At 51.5% G+C, this 19,754-nt stretch overlaps 3 protein-coding genes across 16 annotated transcripts in view; all 3 read left to right on the top strand.

The window, feature by feature from the left end:
* The window catches only part of PXN (paxillin), a 46,794-nt gene extending 41,097 nt beyond the window's left edge, over window positions 1-5,697 (top strand). For 4 of the 8 annotated variants that reach the window (XM_036353535.1, XM_036353534.1, XM_036353538.1 and 1 more), the window contains 7 exons: window positions 165-470; window positions 1,030-1,131; window positions 1,354-1,524; window positions 1,639-1,812; window positions 2,358-2,439; window positions 2,556-2,704; window positions 3,628-5,697. In XM_036353535.1, the coding sequence (XP_036209428.1) occupies window positions 165-470; window positions 1,030-1,131; window positions 1,354-1,524; window positions 1,639-1,812; window positions 2,358-2,439; window positions 2,556-2,704; window positions 3,628-3,894 (1,251 nt within the window). In that variant the 3' untranslated portion in view covers window positions 3,895-5,697. The remainder of the gene's footprint in view (window positions 1-164; window positions 471-1,029; window positions 1,132-1,353; window positions 1,525-1,638; window positions 1,813-2,357; window positions 2,440-2,555; window positions 2,705-3,627) is intronic. The other 4 variants (XM_036353541.1, XM_036353540.1, XM_036353536.1 and 1 more) reach the window with 3 other exon arrangements.
* Window positions 5,698-9,384: 3,687 nt separating this feature from the next.
* On the top strand, window positions 9,385-13,350 carry RPLP0 (ribosomal protein lateral stalk subunit P0). Its single transcript, XM_036353995.1, has 8 exons — window positions 9,385-9,488; window positions 9,741-9,842; window positions 10,850-11,025; window positions 11,133-11,220; window positions 11,334-11,480; window positions 11,589-11,774; window positions 12,398-12,538; window positions 13,116-13,350. The coding sequence occupies exons 2-8, from the start codon at window positions 9,789-9,791 to the stop codon at window positions 13,275-13,277; spliced, it is 954 nt and encodes a 317-aa protein (XP_036209888.1). The 5' UTR covers window positions 9,385-9,488; window positions 9,741-9,788; the 3' UTR covers window positions 13,278-13,350.
* Window positions 13,351-14,439: 1,089 nt separating this feature from the next.
* The window catches only part of GCN1 (GCN1 activator of EIF2AK4), a 59,036-nt gene continuing 53,721 nt past the window's right edge, over window positions 14,440-19,754 (top strand). For all 7 annotated transcript variants that reach the window (XM_036353423.1, XM_036353424.1, XM_036353422.1 and 4 more), the window contains exons 1-2: window positions 14,440-14,482; window positions 17,902-18,004. In XM_036353423.1, coding sequence (XP_036209316.1) covers window positions 14,465-14,482; window positions 17,902-18,004 — 121 coding nt within the window. In that variant the 5' untranslated portion in view covers window positions 14,440-14,464. The remainder of the gene's footprint in view (window positions 14,483-17,901; window positions 18,005-19,754) is intronic.

Raw genomic sequence — 19,754 nt, 5'->3', positions numbered from 1 at the left:
CCAGAGGGGAGCTTGGTGTGTGGGGTCCTGCATCCTGTGGCCCTGGAGAGACGGGCAGAGTGGGAAGGCCCGGGGAGCTGGGGACCTGGCTTCTCGGCGCCCTTGCTGGCTGAGCTGGTGCTTCCTCGCCCTCCTCATCGCTCTCCTTCCTTTCTTCTCCCCAGGTGGTTTTCCCTCCCGGCTCTCCCGTCCCCCTGAGAAGAACCTTCTCTGTTCTGCCTTCTCCTCCTGCCCCTTTCCTCCAGCATCACAGAGAGGCCGCGGCCAGCAGCCCTTCTCCCCCGCCCAGCCTGCCTGCCCCCGCCACCCTGGGGCCCTCAGCTCTTCCCTGTGGGTCCCCTGGGGCTCAGAGTGCTGGGGCAGGGCCGCAGGCGGATGTGCAGGGGCCCACCTCGCCCCTTCCTGCACCCCCCACTGTGAGGTCCGTGGGCTGCCAGACCGACGAGGACCCGATGTTCCCCCCGATGCAGGCAGGCCCTGGGCCCCGGCATGAGCCCTACCTGTCCCCCTACACACACACACACCTGGTCTCTGTCCATAAGTCCAGCAGGACCGCGTCCTTCCTGGAGACCTGGCCTTGACCCTGGACCTCATTTAACCTGACGTCCACACTCCCGCCCCAGATGTCAGCTGTCCTCTTGCCTGCCTGTGGGCTCCCTTCTGCCTGCCCCTCCCACTGCCCCTCCATCCTGTCCCAGCTCCACCGAGAAAGCCAGGCCCAGAAGAGACCCCAGCCCGTCTCCCCCCTGCAGCCCAGGCCCAGCACGTGGGAAGCCTCTGCTCTCAGGCCTCAGGCCCCTCCCTCCCGGGACCCTGCCTGTGGTTGGCTCACCTTCCCTTCTCTCTCCTCGCCCTGGGACGCTCTAGACTTTCTGTAGACCTTTCCTCCTGATGTTGGTACTGCCAGTGGAGAGAAAAGCCTCTCACCCTAAATTCCCTTTGTGAAATGGTCCAACAACAGGGTCTCTTTTTGTTTCTTCCTTAATTAAAACTATTTTTTTCTTACCCTCGTTTTCTCCCCTATTTAAGATCCAGGGCCTGGAACAAAGAGCAGATGGAGAGCTGTGCTGGGCGGCTGGCTGGCCTCCGAGTGGCAGGCAGAGCAGCCCCGAAGGGCAGGACGAGGGAGGGGTCAGTGCCAAGCTGGGCTCAGGTCCTGCGTGCCGTGTTTCCCGTGTTTCCCGGGTCAGGCCAGTGCGGTGCCAGGCGTCCTGACACCAGGAAGTCTTGCGACGTCACTCCCACCTGAAGGGCTCGTGAGGCCCCCGGAGGAGGTTGCACTTCTTGCCTCCATCGGCCCATGTTCAGGAGGGAGAAAAGCCCCAACCCTGACCTGCCCCTCTCTCTCCACAGTTCATGGCCCAGGGGAAGACAGGGAGCAGCTCTCCCCCCGGGGAGCCCCCAAAGCCCGGGAGCCAGCTGGACAGCATGCTGGGGAGCCTGCAGTCCGACCTGAACAAACTGGGGGTTGCCACAGTCGCCAAGGGAGTCTGCGGGGCCTGCAAGAAGCCCATCGCCGGGCAGGTGATGAGGGGTGGGGGGTGGGGAGAGCGGTAGGTGGGCACAGGGACCTGGCTCCTCAGAAGGGGGCTCCGTGGCAGGCCAGGGCCTTGAGCCACAGCCTGCCTCCCTCCTCAGGTGGTGACGGCCATGGGGAGGACGTGGCACCCCGAGCACTTCGTCTGCACCCACTGCCAGGAGGAGATCGGGTCCCGGAACTTCTTTGAGCGGGACGGGCAGCCCTACTGTGAAAAGGACTACCACACCCTCTTCTCCCCACGCTGCTACTACTGCAACGGCCCCATCCTGGATGTGAGTTCCGGGCACGGCGGGGAGGGCAGCGCTGGCTCATTCAGCTTCACGTCACCCTCCGAGGGGCAGGGGGTGCCCTCTGAGGCTCAGAGGTTCTGTCACAGGCCCAAGCTCACAGCTGGGATTCAGACCCAGGCCTGATGCACTGGCACCGTCCTAGTGCCCGCGGCCTCCCACCTCCACCCCAGAACCCTCTGCGGAGACGCGGAGGTGAGGCGTGAGGTGCCGGCTCCCTCTCCCACCGTGTGACATTAGGGAAACGCCTGGCCTCTGAGCCCAAGTCTCTTCCTATGAAATGGGAGTCACGGTCACAGTAGAGCCTGTGACCTCAACCGCACTGAGGATCAAAGGAGAGGGCTGGCATGTCACCTCCTTCAGGGCATCAGAATCCTCGTGGTGCTCAGAGCACAGTGAGGGGAGACCCCGTCCTGGCAGCCTCTGCGCTGCCCTTGGCCGGGGCTGGGCCGGGTGGGAAGGACAGCTCTCGGCGGGGGGATCTGTCCTGTGGGCGCAGCTCGGCTCTGACCCCGCACTCGCTTTCACAGAAAGTGGTGACAGCCCTCGACCGGACGTGGCACCCCGAGCACTTCTTCTGTGCCCAGTGCGGCGCCTTCTTCGGTCCTGAAGGTACGACGGCAGGCTCACTGGCTGCCCCGGGAGCGTTGAGGAGGGGGCTTTGCTGGTGTTGGTCAGGGCTCCACCTCTGGAGGCCCTCACTCTGCCCCACAAAACCCGCTCCTCAGGGTTCCACGAGAAAGATGGCAAAGCCTATTGCCGGAAGGATTACTTCGACATGTTCGCGCCCAAGTGTGGCGGCTGCGCCCGGGCCATCCTGGAGAACTACATCTCGGCCCTCAACACCCTCTGGCACCCCGAGTGCTTCGTGTGCCGGGTAAGGAGCCCCCTGCGCCCGCTTCTGCGGGGCACCGACCCGGCCGGCGTGGCTCAGTGGTTGAGCGTTGACCTGTGAACCAGGAGGTCACGGTTCAGTTCCTGGTCAGGGCACATGCCCAGGCTGTGGGCTCAGTCCCCAGTAGGGGGCGTTCAGGAGGCAGCGATCAGTGATTCTCTCTCATCATTGATGTTTCTGTCTCTCTCCCTCTCCCTTCCTCTTTGAAATCAAAAATATATTTAAAAAGGGGGGGCGGGCACTGGGCAGCCAGGAGAGAAGGGCCTCCCTCACTGCGCTCTCTGAATCCAACTTGGAGGCTTTGTTCGCGGTTATTAATGGGGTGAGCAGGCAGGGGGACACTTCCTCAAGCCCAGGGTCCTGGGCCAGGGCTTGTACTGAGGTGGGAGAAACCAGGAGCAAGCGCATGTGTCTCCAGCCTCGTCCTGTGTGGCGGCCCCTCCCGTTCAGAAGGGTCCAGTGGGAGAACGCAAGCTTTTCGCAGCTCCAAGGAACTGGCCATTGGTTTTTAAGCTGCAATCTGGGGGGGAGCCCATACCTGTTACTGGGGATCAGCAAGGGCCCTCCGACCAAGTAAGTTTGGGAAACATTGTTCATTTCAGCGCCAGGGTTTCGGGGCACACAGTACAGCCTCCTGGGTAGGTGCCCAGGCGTCAGACCTATGTTTAACTCCAGGCTGTGCCACTTCGTAGCGGCATGACCTCGGGCAAGTCACTTCCTCTCACGCCTCGTTCCCGTCTGTTGGGAATTCAGTGGCTTTCGCACAGCACTTGGCACGTAGGAAATGCTCGGCCAGTGGGAGTGTGGTGACCCCGACTGCCTCCTGCCCATCGTCCCTGGAGCGGCCTCAGCCCCCTGCCCCAGCTGAGCCCCCTTTCCTCCGCCTCACCCCCTCTTCCCGGCAGGAGTGCTTCACGCCGTTCATCAACGGCAGCTTCTTCGAGCACGACGGGCAGCCCTACTGCGAGGTGCACTACCACGAGCGGCGCGGCTCGCTGTGCTCCGGCTGCCAGAAGCCCATCACCGGCCGCTGCATCACCGCCATGGCCAAGAAGTTCCACCCCGAGCACTTCGTCTGTGCCTTCTGCCTCAAGCAGCTCAACAAGGGCACCTTCAAGGAGCAGAACGACAAGCCTTACTGTCAGAACTGCTTCCTCAAGCTCTTCTGCTAGGGCCCTCGTCCCTCCAGCTGCCCTGTCCCCTGGCCCAGCCTCCCCCACCGCTACTGTGACCCAGAGGCCTCGTCCAGGGCTGCAGGGCCAAGCCCGACTGAAACTGGAACCCGTGTCCTGGCTGTGCAGGGTGGCAAGAGGGCTCAAAGGGTGCCCCCTGCTTTTCATCCTCTGCCAGGGCCTCTGGGCCTCCCCCTCCTCCTGCAGCTGTCCCCAGGCTGCCAGCTCCTCGTCCTCCCCGGAGGGGGGCTGGGGGCCCCACCCTACGAACCCGCCTGGCCTGGCCAGCACCCCACACTGGAGCCATCTCTTACTCATTTCGGCAGTGGAGCAGGGGGCGGGCAGGCAGGGTCAGATGGGGTCTCTTTTTATCTTTATTTCCGTCCGACCAAATTATCCTTGTTCCGAGAATCCTGGGGGACACCGCTCCCTCCAGACAATGCCAGCATCAATCCACCCGAGGGCCGCAGTGCCCAGGGGCCACGGAAGGTTCCTGGTGCTCCTCCTGCCCTTCCAGTCTCCCCAGGCCTGGGCAATATGCCCTGCCCATCTCTGCTCTGATTCTACTGAGACAGACTCTCCAGCAATAATGTTTATAGTCACTTCCTCCGTCTCGGACGGTGGGAGGGGGGCATTTCACCTCGAGCCTGGACACTGTGCCGACTTTGATAGATTTCTACACTGAGGTTTGAATTCCTATCATCGGAGTTGCTTTTACTTCTCTATACAAAATGATTTTGAAGAGATTTTAAAGACATCCCCTTTTGTACTCTCCTCCTTGTCCACCGCCACCGGTCCTGTGGGGCAGTGGCTGTGGGACAGGGTTCGCTTTGTACTGAGGGCTTGGGGTGGGGAAGCCATTTGTATTTTATTTTTTCTTAGCATAAGCAGGTGAAGTGGGAGCAGCTCTGAGACTCCCCTTCTTTCCTTCACTGCTCCCAGGACTGTTTTATAAACTGCTGTATTTTGAAATCCCTTCCTTACTACCCAGGCCAGCAAGCTCTTAACTGAAATGGCCTAAGGGTGTCTTGCCCTTTGGGCCTAGGATTCTGAACCTCATCCGTCCTGTTCCCTAGTGAGGAGAAGGGGAAAGGATGCTTTGGGGGTGCTGTTTCCTGTCTAAGCCATTAGGAGCATCCGCTCCCCTGTGAACTCTTTGGCACCCAAGAGAACCCCCCGAACACTCTCGCCTCCTCACTGCTTCCCTGGGCTCCTCCTGCCTCCTCAGGAAAGCTGGGATCTGGTTTTGACCATTGGTCTTGTTGATTCCACTGGGCGCATCACTTCCCCAATTCCCTGCCCTCCTTGGAAACGAGGGCTGGGGGAAGGCTCGGGTTGTTGCAAGGCAGTCTGGACGGAGGGATGGATCCGCTGAAGCCATGGAAAGGTCCCAGAGCTTTGCTTTCTCCCCCAAGGATGAAACAGGAGCAGGCAGGCCCGGGTTCCTGGCCAGCAGAGGGGGGCCCCAGTGGGGTCTACAGGGGGTAAGATCCTAGCAGAGGCTCAGTGCGCTGGGGTTTCAGATGAGGGTCCCTCCTTCAAGCCAGGGCTGGGAGCAGCCAGGTCTGGGCAGGTCAAAGGTCTGACGTCTCCACTTCCACCCATAGGCCTTATTGCTCTGTTTACAGTGACCCGCCCTAGACCCCACTCCTAGAGGGAAGGGTTTCTGGGGTCCACCCTCTGGGTCAATGGTTATTTGATGAATTGATTTTAATTTTTTTCTCTGTAAACTTTTAACCTGGCTTTTCCTCATTTCAATTCCTGTGATTTATGCCAATAAAGTTTGCCATTATTTTGATCTGTGCTGGTGCGTTTTCTTTGTGGTCTGAGATAACAACTTAGTCCCAGAAGAGAGACCAAACCCTCCTAGACTCACAAGCACCACAGTTTGAGGATAGATCATCCATGTTCCCTTACATGAGGCAAAAAGCCCTGGGATGGGGCCCTTGCCCCACAGGACTCTGGTCCGTGAGCACTGGTCCTCCTGGCTTCCCATGTGAGCTTTGTTGGCCAGCGCAGGCTGGGGAGCAGCCTTATTGGGCCCTGCCCAGGTCAGGGCCTGCACTAAGTTTTGTCCTGGATTCCCCACGGGCATCCTCACGTGGGCCTGTGGCTGGTTTTACACTCATTTGCCGATGGGGAAAGAGGTTCAGGGAGGAGAACCAACATGCAGAAGGAAACCTGAGTGCAGACAGGGTGTATGAACTCAAGGCTTGCCTCTGCCAGTGTTCCTGCACTGACCAACCCTCACCCCTGACCCCCCCATGTACTGGCACAACACTTTGGGTGTCAACTGAAGGGGGCGGACTGATAGTTGGCAATTGGTCTCTACTTCCCCCTGGTGGTCATGATCCTATTTGCAGGCTTCCTCACTTTGGTCAGCCAGAACTTCAGTCCTGCTCCCGACCCCAGTTCTCCCCACGCCCTACACCCCTCTTCCGGCCTCAGTTCCCCTTTGTTTGGAATGGCCCTCCAAAGCCGCATGTTGAATTCTAGTCTGAACCCTGCCCATTTCACAGTGAGCTCAGAAGTGAAAATTACCTTCAACCCTCACCCAAAGATAATTACTTGGTTTATCCTTCCCACTCATGTTTGATTTATTTTACTTACAGAAATGGATATGGTACACTTCCTTGTAATTTGCTTCCTCACTCAAGTGTACTCTGTATTTCTCCATGTCAATAAATATAGATCTGCATCATTTTTTAATGGTTTCATGGTATTCCATTATATTGATGTTCTACAATTAGAAATATTTATGTCATCAGAGCCAGGATGTCCTTGGGAAGGTAACTGTATGTATATCCTTGGGAAAGTGTGTTTAGGGGGAGACTCTAAGGGTTTGGAAGGAACTACAGCATGATGAGGCCCATGGGCTATGAACTTTCTGTAGATTTCAGTTCTGACGCCATCATTAACTGGCTGAGGGACTTGGGGAAAATATTTAACCTCTGAATTTTCTCATCGATAAAACGGAAATACTAAGACGGTGTTGATATTGTTGCAAATGTCAACAGCGCTAATGTGCGCAAAGTACTCGGCACAACGCTGAGCAGGCAGCAGTAATACCTTGTCATGACACAGCAATACCTTGTCATGACACAGCGACCTTAGCAGTAGTCAACTCCAGCATTTCTCTAAACTGGCTCATCATCAGAGGCACTAGGAGGCTTTAAAACAAAATAGAGAGGTTTCTAACTTGGTCAAGTGCAAAGGGTAAAGGTAGGGAGAAACACCTCTTCTGCTGTAGGATCTAAGCTCATTCATTAAAAAACACTCGAGAGTACATTAAGTGTTGAATGAATGTATAATAAAAGAAACTAGCATTTGTAGTAAATTCCTCCTGCATTCCAGGAACTGTGTTAAGTCTTCACAAATAGCTCAGGGAATCCTCACAACAAGTCTAGAATGTGGATACTCTTACCCCATTTTACAGGTAAGGAATGAGAAACAGTGTCAACAAGGTGAAATCATTTTCAAGAACAAGAAGATCAGGTCATCTGACTGCAAACCCTGCATTCATACGTTCAACAAATACTATTTATGACCCGGGCTAGTGCAGCTCAGTTGGTGGGGTGCTGTCCTGTGCACTGAGAAGCCACTGGTTAGATTTCTGGTCAGGGCACATGCCCGGGTTGCCGCTCCATTTCTGGTAGGGAGTGTGCAGGAGGCAGCTGACACATGTTTCTCTTTCATCGATGCTTCTATCTCCCTCGAAGTTCCTTTCTCCCTAAAATCAATAAAAACATATTAAAAAAACAAATATTTATGATATGCCTACTATATGCTAGGCACAAAGCAAAAATTTCTGCCTTGCAGAGCTTGCATTCTTGCAGGGAGAGACAGACAAATAACTATGTATATAAAAGTCTAATATGCAATGTGTCCCCTCAGGAGTTCAACTGGGAGACCGGGAGTTCAATTGCTCGCTATGACATGCGGTGATCACCAGGGGGCGGCGCTGAATGAAGGAAGGCCCCGGCCAGCAGCCCAAGGCCCTGATTGGCTCTGATCGCTGGCCAGGCCTAGGGACCCTACCTGTGCATGAATTTCATGCACCAGGCCTCTAGTGTAATAAGTAAACTACATAATGTGTTACAAAGTGTAAGTGCTACCAAAAACAACAACAACAAAAAAACAGACTAAGGGGGAAGTGGGAGTTATTATTTAAAAAAATTTTTTTTGGTAGTAATTTTAAAAAAAGCAAATCAGAGTAGGCCTGTTTTAGCAGGTGATATTTGAGCCAAACTGTGATGGAGGTGTCACACATGTGGATATAGGCAAGGAGCCTTCCAGGGAGAGGGAACAGTTGGTTTAGAGCCCTCAAGGGGCACATCGTCTGGCTGGAAGGAAATGAGTCAGTAGTAAAATAGGAGACGCAATTATAGGAGTAGAGGTGGAGAGCGGATGATATAGGGTAAGCATGTCAAACTCAAAGGCTAACACGGGCCAAATAAACAAGGTTTAAGTTTATGTGGCTGCAAAAAAACAAAAGTTTCAATTTTCATAGAAACATAGGTTTATTTCGCTAGAGACATGCTGAATAAAAGGGCTGAAATGAGTAACCATTAACATAAAATAATAGAACATTTTAATAAATATTTTTTCTTGAACATTAACTTACCGGACACTGAATAACTAAACAAATTAATAAGCGTTAACGCAGATAAACCTATTTTTCTTGTTCTCCGAAAGCGAAATGTTTCCTGTTGCTCACACCAAACAAGTCAGTCCAAGACTATTGAGATGGCCATCGGCTGCTAAAATATTCGCTGCTAGTATTAGTGGACAGAAATGGTGCGCCTGCGTGTAAGGCAGGGAAATGAATGCAACACGATGATAGTAATCAGTCATTAGCGAACGTTGTAGTTTGTTATTAATAATTAAGTATAACAGGATATTAAGTTATGAAATTTTTATTAAAACGTTTCTTACATACCGTTATATTGGCTGGGCTGCAAAAATACTCGTTGTGGGCCGCAAACCGCCCGCGGGCTGCGAGTTTGACATTCTTGATGTAGGGTCTTGTAGGCCAGTTAAGTTTTAATCTTTTTACTTTGTGGGAAATGGGAAGCCTTTGAAGAATTTTGAACCGATGAGGAAATGACCCGACTGTTCTATTTACTTATTTTTTCATCCGACTGTTTTAAGTGATCCCTCTGTTTGGCAGGGAAAGGACACACTATAGAGGGGACAGGGACCATTCTGTTTCTAAGGCCTGTGCAACGTCATCCTCTAGTTTGCGACCTGCCAGGGGGCGGGGAAACGGGACCGGACCGGACCGGACCGAGCCCACAGATCCAAGCGCCTTCACAAAGCAGCTCCAGCCCAGCAGAGGGAAGCAGCTCGCAGAGAGCGCCTGCAACCCCAGGCAGCGCTTCCATAACTTCCTATTTGAAGGCGGCTTCCGGTAGGCTGGAGTGGCAGCTGTGCCATCCAATGGCTGCCTGCGTTCCTTCTGCTTCGCCAGACAGGCGTCGGCGCCAGCCAATAGGTGGGGGTGCTGTCTAAGGCTTCTGATTGGCTGCTGCGTTTCCTTATAAAAGGGGCGCGCCGGCGCACGGCCTTCCTCTCGCCAGGCGTCCTCGTGGGAGGTTCGTGTGGCTGCCGAATGGCGCCGGGACTGGCGGCGGGAAGGATGGGCGTCTTTGCGGGGCAGCTGGGAGGCCGCGGGGTCCAGGCTTATGCGGCCGGGGCTGCGGCCGAGGCTCGCGCTCTGCCCGCGGTGGCCGCGCAGCCAGGCCAGGCCGGCGGACTCCGCGCGCCGCCTGCCCCGTAGATAGGCCTCGGGTTGGAGGCCGGCGGGCGGTGGGCGCGGGGTGTTTGAGCCTCCTCTCTCCCCCCAGTGACATCGTCTTTAAACCCTGCGTGGCAATCCCTGACGCACCGCCGCGATGCCCAGGGAAGACAGGGCGACCTGGAAGTCCAACTACTTCCTTAAGATCATCGTAAGTGCGGGGTGGGTCGCGGCCGCCATCGTGCTCGTCGGCCACGGGCTAAGAGGGCCGTCAGCTCCCAGGTGCCGGGCTGCTGAATCGGGCCATTTTAGGCGAATCTCACTGAACCTTTCAGGATTTCCAAAGGTCTGCGTGCCACCCCCACCTGTTGCAGATACACAGGCTCGGGCAGTTACTGGCTCCCAAGAGCTAAGTGGCATTAATTCATGACCAGGTCTGTCTGGCATTCAGGTGGCGCTCATCATACTCTCACTTGTCTGCTCCCATCTTTGGGAAGGCGAGAGGCAGTGAGTGACTCATAAAAAGTCAAGTTGGTGCACATTCAGGTCCTGCCAGTCAAGAAACCCAGTGTCTGAATGAACGCTCCCTTTACGAAGGCCTTGGAGGGGGTCCTCCCTGCTTAACAGGATGGTACAATAATCCCACACCCACAACCTAGATTTTACAAGTAGGGTTTTGTTGCATTTGCTTTCTGCTGTGTTTTGAGCGCTGTAAATGCAGCCTTATGTGGAATGTTTTTTGCTGTTAAGTCATTTTAGTGAGTCAGAAACATATCTCATAATTGGGAAATGTTAGAAAATGAGAGCTAAAATTAAAAATTTTTCTGATTGAATGTACCAACCCAGTTTTTACTATCCATACTCAGCAAGCAAATCTTTGACAAATCTGTCAGTGTTACGACCCAGGTGGCTCCTGGGGGAGGAGTTGGCCCAATGTGAGGCACTTCAAAGCATAGAAGAAAGGGAGTGGGATGGAAACCAGCCATTGTGGGGGTGGTTTCTCCTGATTTTAAAAAATTTTTATTGATTGATATTTAGAGAAGCATCAGTTTGCTCTTCTACTTGTTGATGCATTCATTGGTTGATTCTTGTATGTGCCCTGACTGGGAATTGAACTTGCAACCCTGGCATATCAGGACAATGATCTATCTCCTGATGTTTTCCGCCCCCCTTCTTTCCTCCTGTTAAACTTGGCTTGTTTTTGCCTGTTTGTTGTAGCAACTTCTGGATGATTATCCAAAATGCTTCATCGTGGGAGCAGACAATGTGGGCTCCAAGCAGATGCAGCAGATCCGCATGTCCCTCCGCGGGAAGGCGGTGGTGCTGATGGGCAAGAACACCATGATGCGCAAGGCCATCCGAGGACACCTGGAAAACAACCCGGCTCTGGAGAAGTCAGTCAGTTCTCTGGGCATCTTTGTCTGTCCTCCTCTGTGCCCTTCTCCCCTTTCCTGGAGAAGAATGGTGCTGACAGGTGACCACGCTGACCTTCTCTTTGTAGATTGCTGCCTCACATCCGGGGGAATGTGGGCTTTGTGTTCACCAAGGAGGACCTCACTGAGATCCGGGACATGCTGCTGGCCAATAAGGTAAGAGGAGAGTCAGGTTGGCTCAAGAGACCTTATCAGTTTTGGTTCCTTAAAAGCCAAATTCTCTGGTTGTATCTGTGGAGGGAGCACTCACATTTCTTATTTTTGTTCAGGTGCCAGCTGCTGCCCGTGCTGGTGCCATTGCCCCGTGTGAAGTCACTGTGCCAGCCCAGAATACTGGTCTCGGGCCAGAGAAGACCTCCTTCTTCCAGGCTCTGGGCATCACCACTAAAATCTCCAGGGGCACCATTGAAATCCTGGTGAGTGGACCTGGCTTGCCAGTACTAACCAGGCCAGTAGTGGAGGCCCCCTTGGTGGCTGTCAACCTGCTGAATGTTCAGGTGTTAACTTGTTCCTTTGTCCTACAGAGTGATGTACAGCTGATTAAGACTGGAGACAAAGTGGGAGCCAGCGAAGCCACACTGCTGAACATGCTGAACATCTCCCCCTTCTCCTTTGGGCTGATCATCCAGCAGGTGTTTGACAATGGCAGCATCTACAACCCGGAAGTGCTTGACATCACAGAGGAAACTCTGCATTCCCGCTTCCTGGAGGTACATGTTGCCCTTTCCAGGCTCTTACATTAACGGCTGAGGGAGTATGCCTGGCTTCAGACTGAATCCTGGCCACTCCTTTGAAACCAAGTGTGTAACCAAGGACAGTTTAATGTCTGGCCTCAGTTTCCTCATCTGTGAAATGGCAGTAATGATACGATATAAGATTGCTGAGAATGAATGAATTAATGAGTATAAAGCCTTAGAACAGTGCTGGGTAAATAGGGCTATTCTAGGGCTTGGAATAACACGTGATTCACTCTATTTTTTGGAAGTCTCACCTAGGGGATGCAAAGTTCTCATCTGGCATTATTTAAACATTTTTCTCTCATGAAACTCAATGGTTATGTTAATAGTTTATATTTTTTACAAAATAGTGGCTTTTGTAGTAATCATCATCATGATGGTATAGGAATGCCAATGATGGGAATAAGGATAAAAGCATTTATGAATTACTGGGTTTGATTGCCCTGCCAGAAGCATTTGGTGTGAAGTATCCCTGTGTGAGACTAAGGTGCTAGTCCAGCAAGTCTTACCTGCCATTGAGCTTTGCTTGGACTTCACTATCTTCTCTTTTCTCTAAGAGATCTCACCTAAAATGTAATTTTCCCTTCCCTCCACAGGGTGTCCGCAATGTTGCCAGCGTATGCCTTCACATTGGTTACCCAACTGTTGCATCAGTACCCCATTCTATCATCAATGGGTACAAGCGAGTTCTGGCTTTGTCTGTGGAGACTGATTACACCTTCCCACTTGCTGAAAAGGTAAAAGAACCTACTGGGACCATGTGGGTCTGACAGCAGGGGGATAAATGGCAGCCTGCTGAGTGATTGCTTTTATGATCATATTTTAGTAGCAAGATAATGTTTTTAGGTATATTTTTGATTTCAGAGAGGGTGAGAAAGATAGAAACATCAGTGATGAGAGAGAATCATTGATCGGCTGCCTCCTGCATGCCCCCAACTGGGGAGCGAGCCTGCAACCTGGGCATGTGCCCTTGACCGGAATCGAACCCAGGACCCTTCAGTCCGCAGGCCGATGCTCTAGCCACTGAGCCAAACCGGCTAGGGTGCAGATAAAATTTTTTGAATGTATACTTGAGAGATCGGGGGCATGGGATGTGTGTCCTTGACTTTAAAAATGACAAGAGACACTAGATCCTAAGAGGGTTAGTTAATGGGTAAGAGCTGGGCTTAAGCTCACAAGGTCGTGCCCAAGCTGTCATCCTGTCTGGTCACTTTCAGGGGAGGCTTGGAAATTTGTTGTTCCTTAATCTAGAGCTCTACAAAGGCTGACAGGTTGTGGATGACCACTTTGACTGAACTTTTCCCCTTGTTTCAGGTCAAGGCCTTCTTGGCTGATCCATCTGCTTTTGTGGCTGCTGCCCCTGTGGCCGCTGCCACCACTGCTGCTCCTGCTGCTGCTGCAGCCCCAGCCAAGGTTGAAGCAAAGGAAGAGTCGGAGGAGTCGGACGAGGATATGGGATTTGGTCTCTTTGATTAATTACCAAAAAGCAACCAGCTCAGCCAATTCTATTTGAGAAACAAGGAAATAAAGCTTACTTATCTTAAAAGTCTCTGGACTCTTCATTTTGTGTGTTTTGAGGTTTATAGTATTGTATACTAGAAACTAAAACCATACAGCTTTATTGGAGTTGACATCTGGGAATCCTCTTTATAAATGAAGTGGTCTCCTAACATCCAATACTTTTTCAGGTCCAGCCAACTTTAACTATTTGTTTTTCTTTTAATAACATTTATTGGGACATTATTATATTAGAATTATTACCATGGCCATGGGCTACTAGTTTGGGTTCCTCTTAAGATTTTTCTTTTAATATTTCTATTGATTTCAGAGAGGGAGAAACATCAGTGTTACAGAATCATTGATCAGCTGCCTCCTGCACGCCCCACACGGGATGGAGCCCTGGCATGTGCCCTGACCAGGAATCTGTGATCTGGTTCATAGGTTGACCCTCAACCACAAGCCACACTGGCTGGGCTCTAAGATTCTTCAAGTAGGTTGTCAGGCGCTCAGAGTTGCAGGTTTTTTCAAACTGGTGATTACTTTAAAGATAAAAACGTGCTGCTTGTTGAAAGGGTAGGTGTGAGTCTGACCATTGTTGTTAGAGGGCCAATACCAGCTGTGCAGCCCCGTTCTCTCCAGTTGGCAGATGAGCGGGCCGAGTAAAGGGCGACTATCAGAACCTGAGGCCCCAGCCTCCCGCCTGCAGCCTCGGCTCCAGTGCCCAGCCCGGGGCCTTCATTTCCCCTCCGGCAGCGGCTCGGCTCCGGAATCCTTCCCTGGCCGCCATAGCCACCTTTGTTCTCTAACCCTGATCTGTCCACCAGGGCTACAGCGGACAGGACCCCAGTTTCCGGTCTCCCTTTTACCTAGTTCAGTTCCTGCCACGCAGGAAACACGTTTCTCCAAAGAAGACCTGCGGGTCAAGTGGGCGGGAGGCTGTCGGGCGGTCTCACGAATTACAAACCCCCTGGTCCCCGAGGCCAGGCCGACAAGGGCGCCGGGAGGAGCCTCGGTCATCGGCCATCGGTGGCGGGCCCTCCGCCGCCTGACTTCCAAGCCCGGGCGGTGCAGCAGCGACGAACGCCCGGCCTCGCCCTGCCGCGTGGGCCCGCGCCGTGACCCGGAAGCGCTCCGGAAGCAGTTCCGGAGTCAGCGCCGGGAGGATGGCGGCGGACACGCAGGTGAGGCGGGCGTCTGCGGGGCCAACGCGGCCAGCGACTGGGCGTGGACGGCGGCCCCCGGGCGGGACCGCTCGTGTCGCCAGTCCAGGGGCCCCGGGGGCGGCGGCAGCGGAGGGCGCGGCCCGGGGGCCCCCTCGGTCCGGCTTCTCACGGCTCCGGGGCGGCCCGGCCCCCGGCCCGGGCGGCGCAGACTGAACCCGGACTCGAGGAGTCAAGGGCTCCGGCCCGGGTTTCGGCAGCTGGACCCGGGCGGGCCCTCCGAGCCCTCCCCGACCCTGACGTAGCAGAAGTTCACCTCTGGGAGACTCGACTCCATTTCCCCGAAGCCCCCCCGAGCCCGGCCGGGGCCAGCTGTTCTAAGCTTACCGTTCAGCGGATGTTTCTGGGGCGCCTACTGCGTGCAGGGGCGCACAGCAGGGTCTCTGCGTTCAGACCCGGCTGAGTTTGGAGCCCCAGCTGGTCGATTTCTATGAGACGCTCGGCAAGTGACTGAATCCCACCAGGTCCCAGTCTTTCCATCTATCAAATGCGGTTAAAAATAATACCGATCGACACCCTGTACTATAGGGTGTCGTGAGGACGCGGTGAGATGAAGCAGAGCTCCTTATGTGTTGGTTTTTATTAGGTTGAGGGTTAGATTAAGAAATTACCGAGGAAGAGCCCTGTCACCGTGAGTGTTGTCAGCGGTGGCTGCCTTGTAGTCCAGGGAAGGACTTGGGAAAACGCTTTCATTCCACCCCAGCCTCGTTTGTAGTTGTGTTTTCAAGTAAAAAGGCAATAAAGAAGCAGGTATCTAAGGGACAGCTTGGCCCACTCGGGTCTCCAGGGTGAGGACATTAATCGATGATGATACGGTGGCCACTTAACCTAAACATTCAGGAGATGCTTGGGAGTCTCCTGTGCAAGGGGCAGGTACTTCCTTTCAAGGTGAACTATTTTGAAAGCTTCTGAGTCTTGGGTATTTTTAAAGGGGTCTCTCAACCTGTGGGTTGCGACCCCTTTGGTGGTCGAACGACCCTTTCACAGGGGTTGCCTAAGACCACCCTGCATATCAGATATTTACATTACGATTCATAACAGTAGCAACATTACAGTTACGAAGTAGCAACGAAAATAATTTTATGGTTGGGTCACAACATGAGGAACTGTATTTAAAGGGCCAGAAGGTTGAGAACCACTGGGTTAGAGAAACACATGTTGAATGTTTAACATTCTCGAAAGTGCAAAAAACCCCACTAGAGCTGTATTGTTCACGTGGCTAATTAATTGCCAAGTAGTTACTTGAGTTAGTTAAAATTAAAAATAAGATCTTTAGTTGTACTAGCACATTTCAGTGCATGGGTAGCCACGTGTGGCTAGTGGCTACTGCATTGGACAGTGCAAAAGACCATGGCCATCATCACAGAAGGTTCTAGTGGACAGTGCTACTCAGAGAAGTTGTGACCTTGAAAGCTGTTTGCCTCTGATCTCACCAGCTAGTGACTTTTTGAAGGATCTTAGTGTGCCTGCCCCAGGTTTGTTCTGACAGGGTCTCAAGTGGGTAACAAGGCAGACCGAGGTGAGGTGAGAAAGCGCAATTATGAACTTGAGGGTTAATTTAAAAAGCTGTGCAGGATAGTAAAAAGCTTATTAAACGGAAGTTAATACTGTTTACATATACTGTTAGCATTGACTACTGAGCTAGCCCATATTATGAAACTGAGAAATTGTATGGGAACATGTGTGTGGTGAGCTATGGTAGAAAGACAAAACTGAAAAAATGAAGTAGCACAAGCAAGTTAGTTATTTAAAAAAAATTTTTTTAAAAAAATTTTTGTTAATTCTCACCTAAGGATATTTTTCCCATTGATTTTCAGAGAGAGTTGAAGGGATGGGGAGAGATGGGGAGAGAGAGAAACATCAATGTGAGAGAGACACGCCCTGACCAGGGCCAGGATCAAGCCTGCAATTGAGTTATGTGCCTTTAACTGGAGTCGAACCCGTGACCTTTCTGTCAGTGGGTCGACACTTTAACCACTGAGCCAGAACGGCTAGGGCACAAGCAAGTTATTAAGCAATATGGAGATAACTACCAAAATAATTAGCCAGAATTGGTGAGACTGGTCTTCATAGCAAACCTCCCAGAATTTGACTTAAACTCTTTAATTATATGCATATATGACTATAAAGACAAAAGGCAATATTAAAACAAATCATTTATGCAGAAGACAGTTTTGGACATGAGTTTACTCATTGCCAGTAGAATCATAGCAGGGAGAGAAGTATAAGGAAAACAGCATTTTCTTTCTTTGCACCCTTGAATCTTATTTTACTGGTAAGGCCTGTCTGTGAAATACACTCGGAAAGATGATGGCACCAGGGTGTTAGTTACTTGGGTATTATGCCCCGCTCCACAACCTGCCTGCTGTGTAGAGCATTTCTCAGGAGCACAGTGAGGAATGTGTGCATACCGCCCTCCTCTCTGAGTCTGAGGCCGTGTCCCTGTGCAGCTGATGCAGCTGTGGTGACTAGGATGGGGGTTGAAAGCTAAAGACTTTTAGCATCAGTTTATAGACCTAGTGGTTTCAGGTTTAGTTTTAAAAATGCAGGTGCTGTGGTTCTCAACTCCAGTTGGGCAATGATTTCCTTCTCGGAGTAGTTCCTTTGCCACCTGTAAAATGGGGATGCTGCTGCCTGCCTCGAAGGCTGGTTGGTGGTAGTAGCCAGCTCTGGGCTCGGGATGAGAGTAAATGCTCCCATTCATTATCTCATGTGGATGTGGTCATATGAGCCATAACAGTCATGAGGTAGATGCTATTACCTGTGTTGTATAGACGGAGAAACTGAAGACCAAGGAGATGACATAATATGACTTAAGTATCCACAGCTAGTGAGGGGCAGAGCTGGGATTCAGTCTTTTAATCTTTCTTCACCCCTTAGCTACTGTGCTATGCCCTGCTGCTGACTTGCCAAGGTACTGATGTGCTCCTTATGGGAGGTTTAAGTGAGATAATATAAAGGAGACATATATGGCACATAGTAGGTCCTCACTAGAATTTGCATGATTCTGAACAGATATTTTCTGTCCTGAGGTTTTTGTCTTTTGTCTTACCTCTTTTGGTTCAAGTGTAAGTTACATTGACCAGTTGGCTGGTTGGGTTAAAGCAATACATCTCAACTAGGGATGATTTGAGACATTTGACAACATCTGGAGGCAATTTGGATTGTTACACCTGGGTTGGAAGGAGTGGACTGCTAGTGGGTGGAGGCCAGGTGTGCTGATAAAGATAGCTGCCCACCACAGAGAGTTATCTGCCCAAAGTGTCAGTAGTGGAGGCTGAGAAGCCCAGGGTAAGAGCTCTTCCCTGAATTCTGCACATACACACTCACTGTTTGGGGTCTGACTGGTGAAATTTTCTCTGTGGGTTTGGTCTTCACAGGTTTCTGAGACACTAAAGCGTTTTGCAGGGAAGGTGACAACAGCCAGTGTGAAGGAACGGAGAGAAATCCTCAGTGAATTGGGGAAATGTGTTGCTGGAAAAGGTATTTATTTCCCATCCATATGGCCTAGAGATGATTCCATTTCAAAATAAATTGTGTTCTCTGTTTATTTATTTATTTTATTTTATTTTTGTTCCCTGTTTAGAACCAAGGCCTTCTTTCCCCCTCCTTGTAATAAGTTCTGCTTTGACTTTCTGTATTTGCTTGTTATAATATGCATTGAAACAGTAGGGTTAGTAGAGAGTATATCCATTTAGATAACAAAGCTTTTTACAGTTTTAAGCGTTTTTGATAAGAAATAGTTCTAAAAGATACAAACAATCCTTCTTAAGTAAGTTACCAGATGCAAAAACATTTCCCCAGTCAGTGTTCTGTGGATCTCAGCAAGATGGTAGCAGGTGGTTGGCCAGTAAAGGATCCCCAAATCCATTACGTGTGGGACATGTCACATTTTCTAATGCCCACTGGGAGATGCACAACATATTCCAGGGAGGTGCTTTATTTTTATTAATCTTTCTTTACTGCCATGTTTTCCTTAAACACCCCCCCCCCCTTTTTTTAAACCTGTTCAGGGTGTGGGGACCACATTTTAGGAAATGCTAAGCACATACAGTCATCCTGATTTTGTACCATAATGGAGGGCTATCCCTGCAACCTATTGTGGTATGTAAGACTAGTTTGCCTTCATCCAGTCAATCCTAATTAGTTTTGAGTTTCCTTTGATGTTTTTGCTGGTTTTGAAAACCAGCAGTGGTTTTCAAAGTGTGGTCCCCAGGCCAGCAGCAGCAGCATCACCTCAGAACTTGTTTGAGATACAAATTCTCAGCTCCACCCCAGCAACACCAATTCAGAAACCATAGATTAAGGAGTGGGTGGGGGGAGGGGGGCAATCCCAGCATCTGTGTTTTAACAAGCCTGCACGGTGATTCTTGTGTTTGCTAAAGTTTGAGAACTGTGGTTGTAGAATGTTGAATCTCCCTTTGTGTCAGCTTTTACTTCTTACTAGAGGCCCGGTGCATGAAATTTGTGCGGGGGGGAGGGGTGTCCCCCCTCAGCCTGGCCTGCGCTCTCTTGCAGTCTGGGAGCCCTTGGGGGATGTCCGACTGACAGCTTAGGCCTGCTTCCCAGAGGGAGCTGGCCTAAGCCATCAGTCAGACATCCTTAGCGCTACCCTGGAGGCGGGAGAGGCTCCTGTCACTGCCGTTGTGCTCACCAGCTGTGAGCCCAGCTCAGGGCTTCTGGCTGAGCACCACTACCCCTGTGGGAGCGCACTGACCACCAGGAGGCAGTTCCTGCCTTGAGCGTCTGCCCCCTGCTGGTCAGTACGCGTCATAGTGGCCAGTCGTTCTGCTGTTCAGTCAATTTGCATATTAGCCTTTTATTATATAGGATAGGATAGGATTAATCAAGAGCCCACTTTTTACCACTCTTTCACCAAAGTTCTCATTGGCTGCTTCTGCCGTCTCCTGGTAACATACCCAAGCTTGTTAAAATGGTGTGTAAGTGAGTAAATTGCTGTTTGTGAGCATCTAAGAGAGTCTCCCATGTCTTAACGCTTCAGTGTGTGACTTTTATGGCACCTTCAAAAGTCTTCCCGGTCACTTTTCTCAACAAGGTTGTAGTTAAAAAAGGCTGTTGTGTGACAAGTTGCTATCTGTACACATCTTCTTTTTTTTTTTTTTTTTTTTTTTAATTAAATCTTTATTGTTCAGATTATTACATTTGTTCCTCTTTTTTTCCCCCCCATAACTCCCCTCCTCCCAGTTCCCGCCCCACCCTCCGCCCTCACTCC

Source organism: Myotis myotis, unplaced genomic scaffold (assembly GCF_014108235.1).
Source record: "Myotis myotis isolate mMyoMyo1 unplaced genomic scaffold, mMyoMyo1.p scaffold_m19_p_20, whole genome shotgun sequence".
Lineage (NCBI taxonomy): Eukaryota > Metazoa > Chordata > Mammalia > Chiroptera > Vespertilionidae > Myotis > Myotis myotis.
Note: the sequence above shows the minus strand (reverse complement) of the source record. Positions and strands in the feature narration are given on the sequence as shown.

Excerpts from the sequence above, each read along its gene's own strand:
- RPLP0 (XM_036353995.1), top strand. The coding sequence starts at position 9,789 with ATGCCCAGGGAAGACAGGGCGACCTGGAAGTCCAACTACTTCCTTAAG. Across the intron at positions 11,221-11,333 it reads ACATGCTGCTGGCCAATAAG|GTGCCAGCTGCTGCCCGTGC; the intron begins GTAAGAGGAGAG and ends ATTTTTGTTCAG. Across the intron at positions 11,481-11,588 it reads GGGGCACCATTGAAATCCTG|AGTGATGTACAGCTGATTAA; the intron begins GTGAGTGGACCT and ends TTTGTCCTACAG.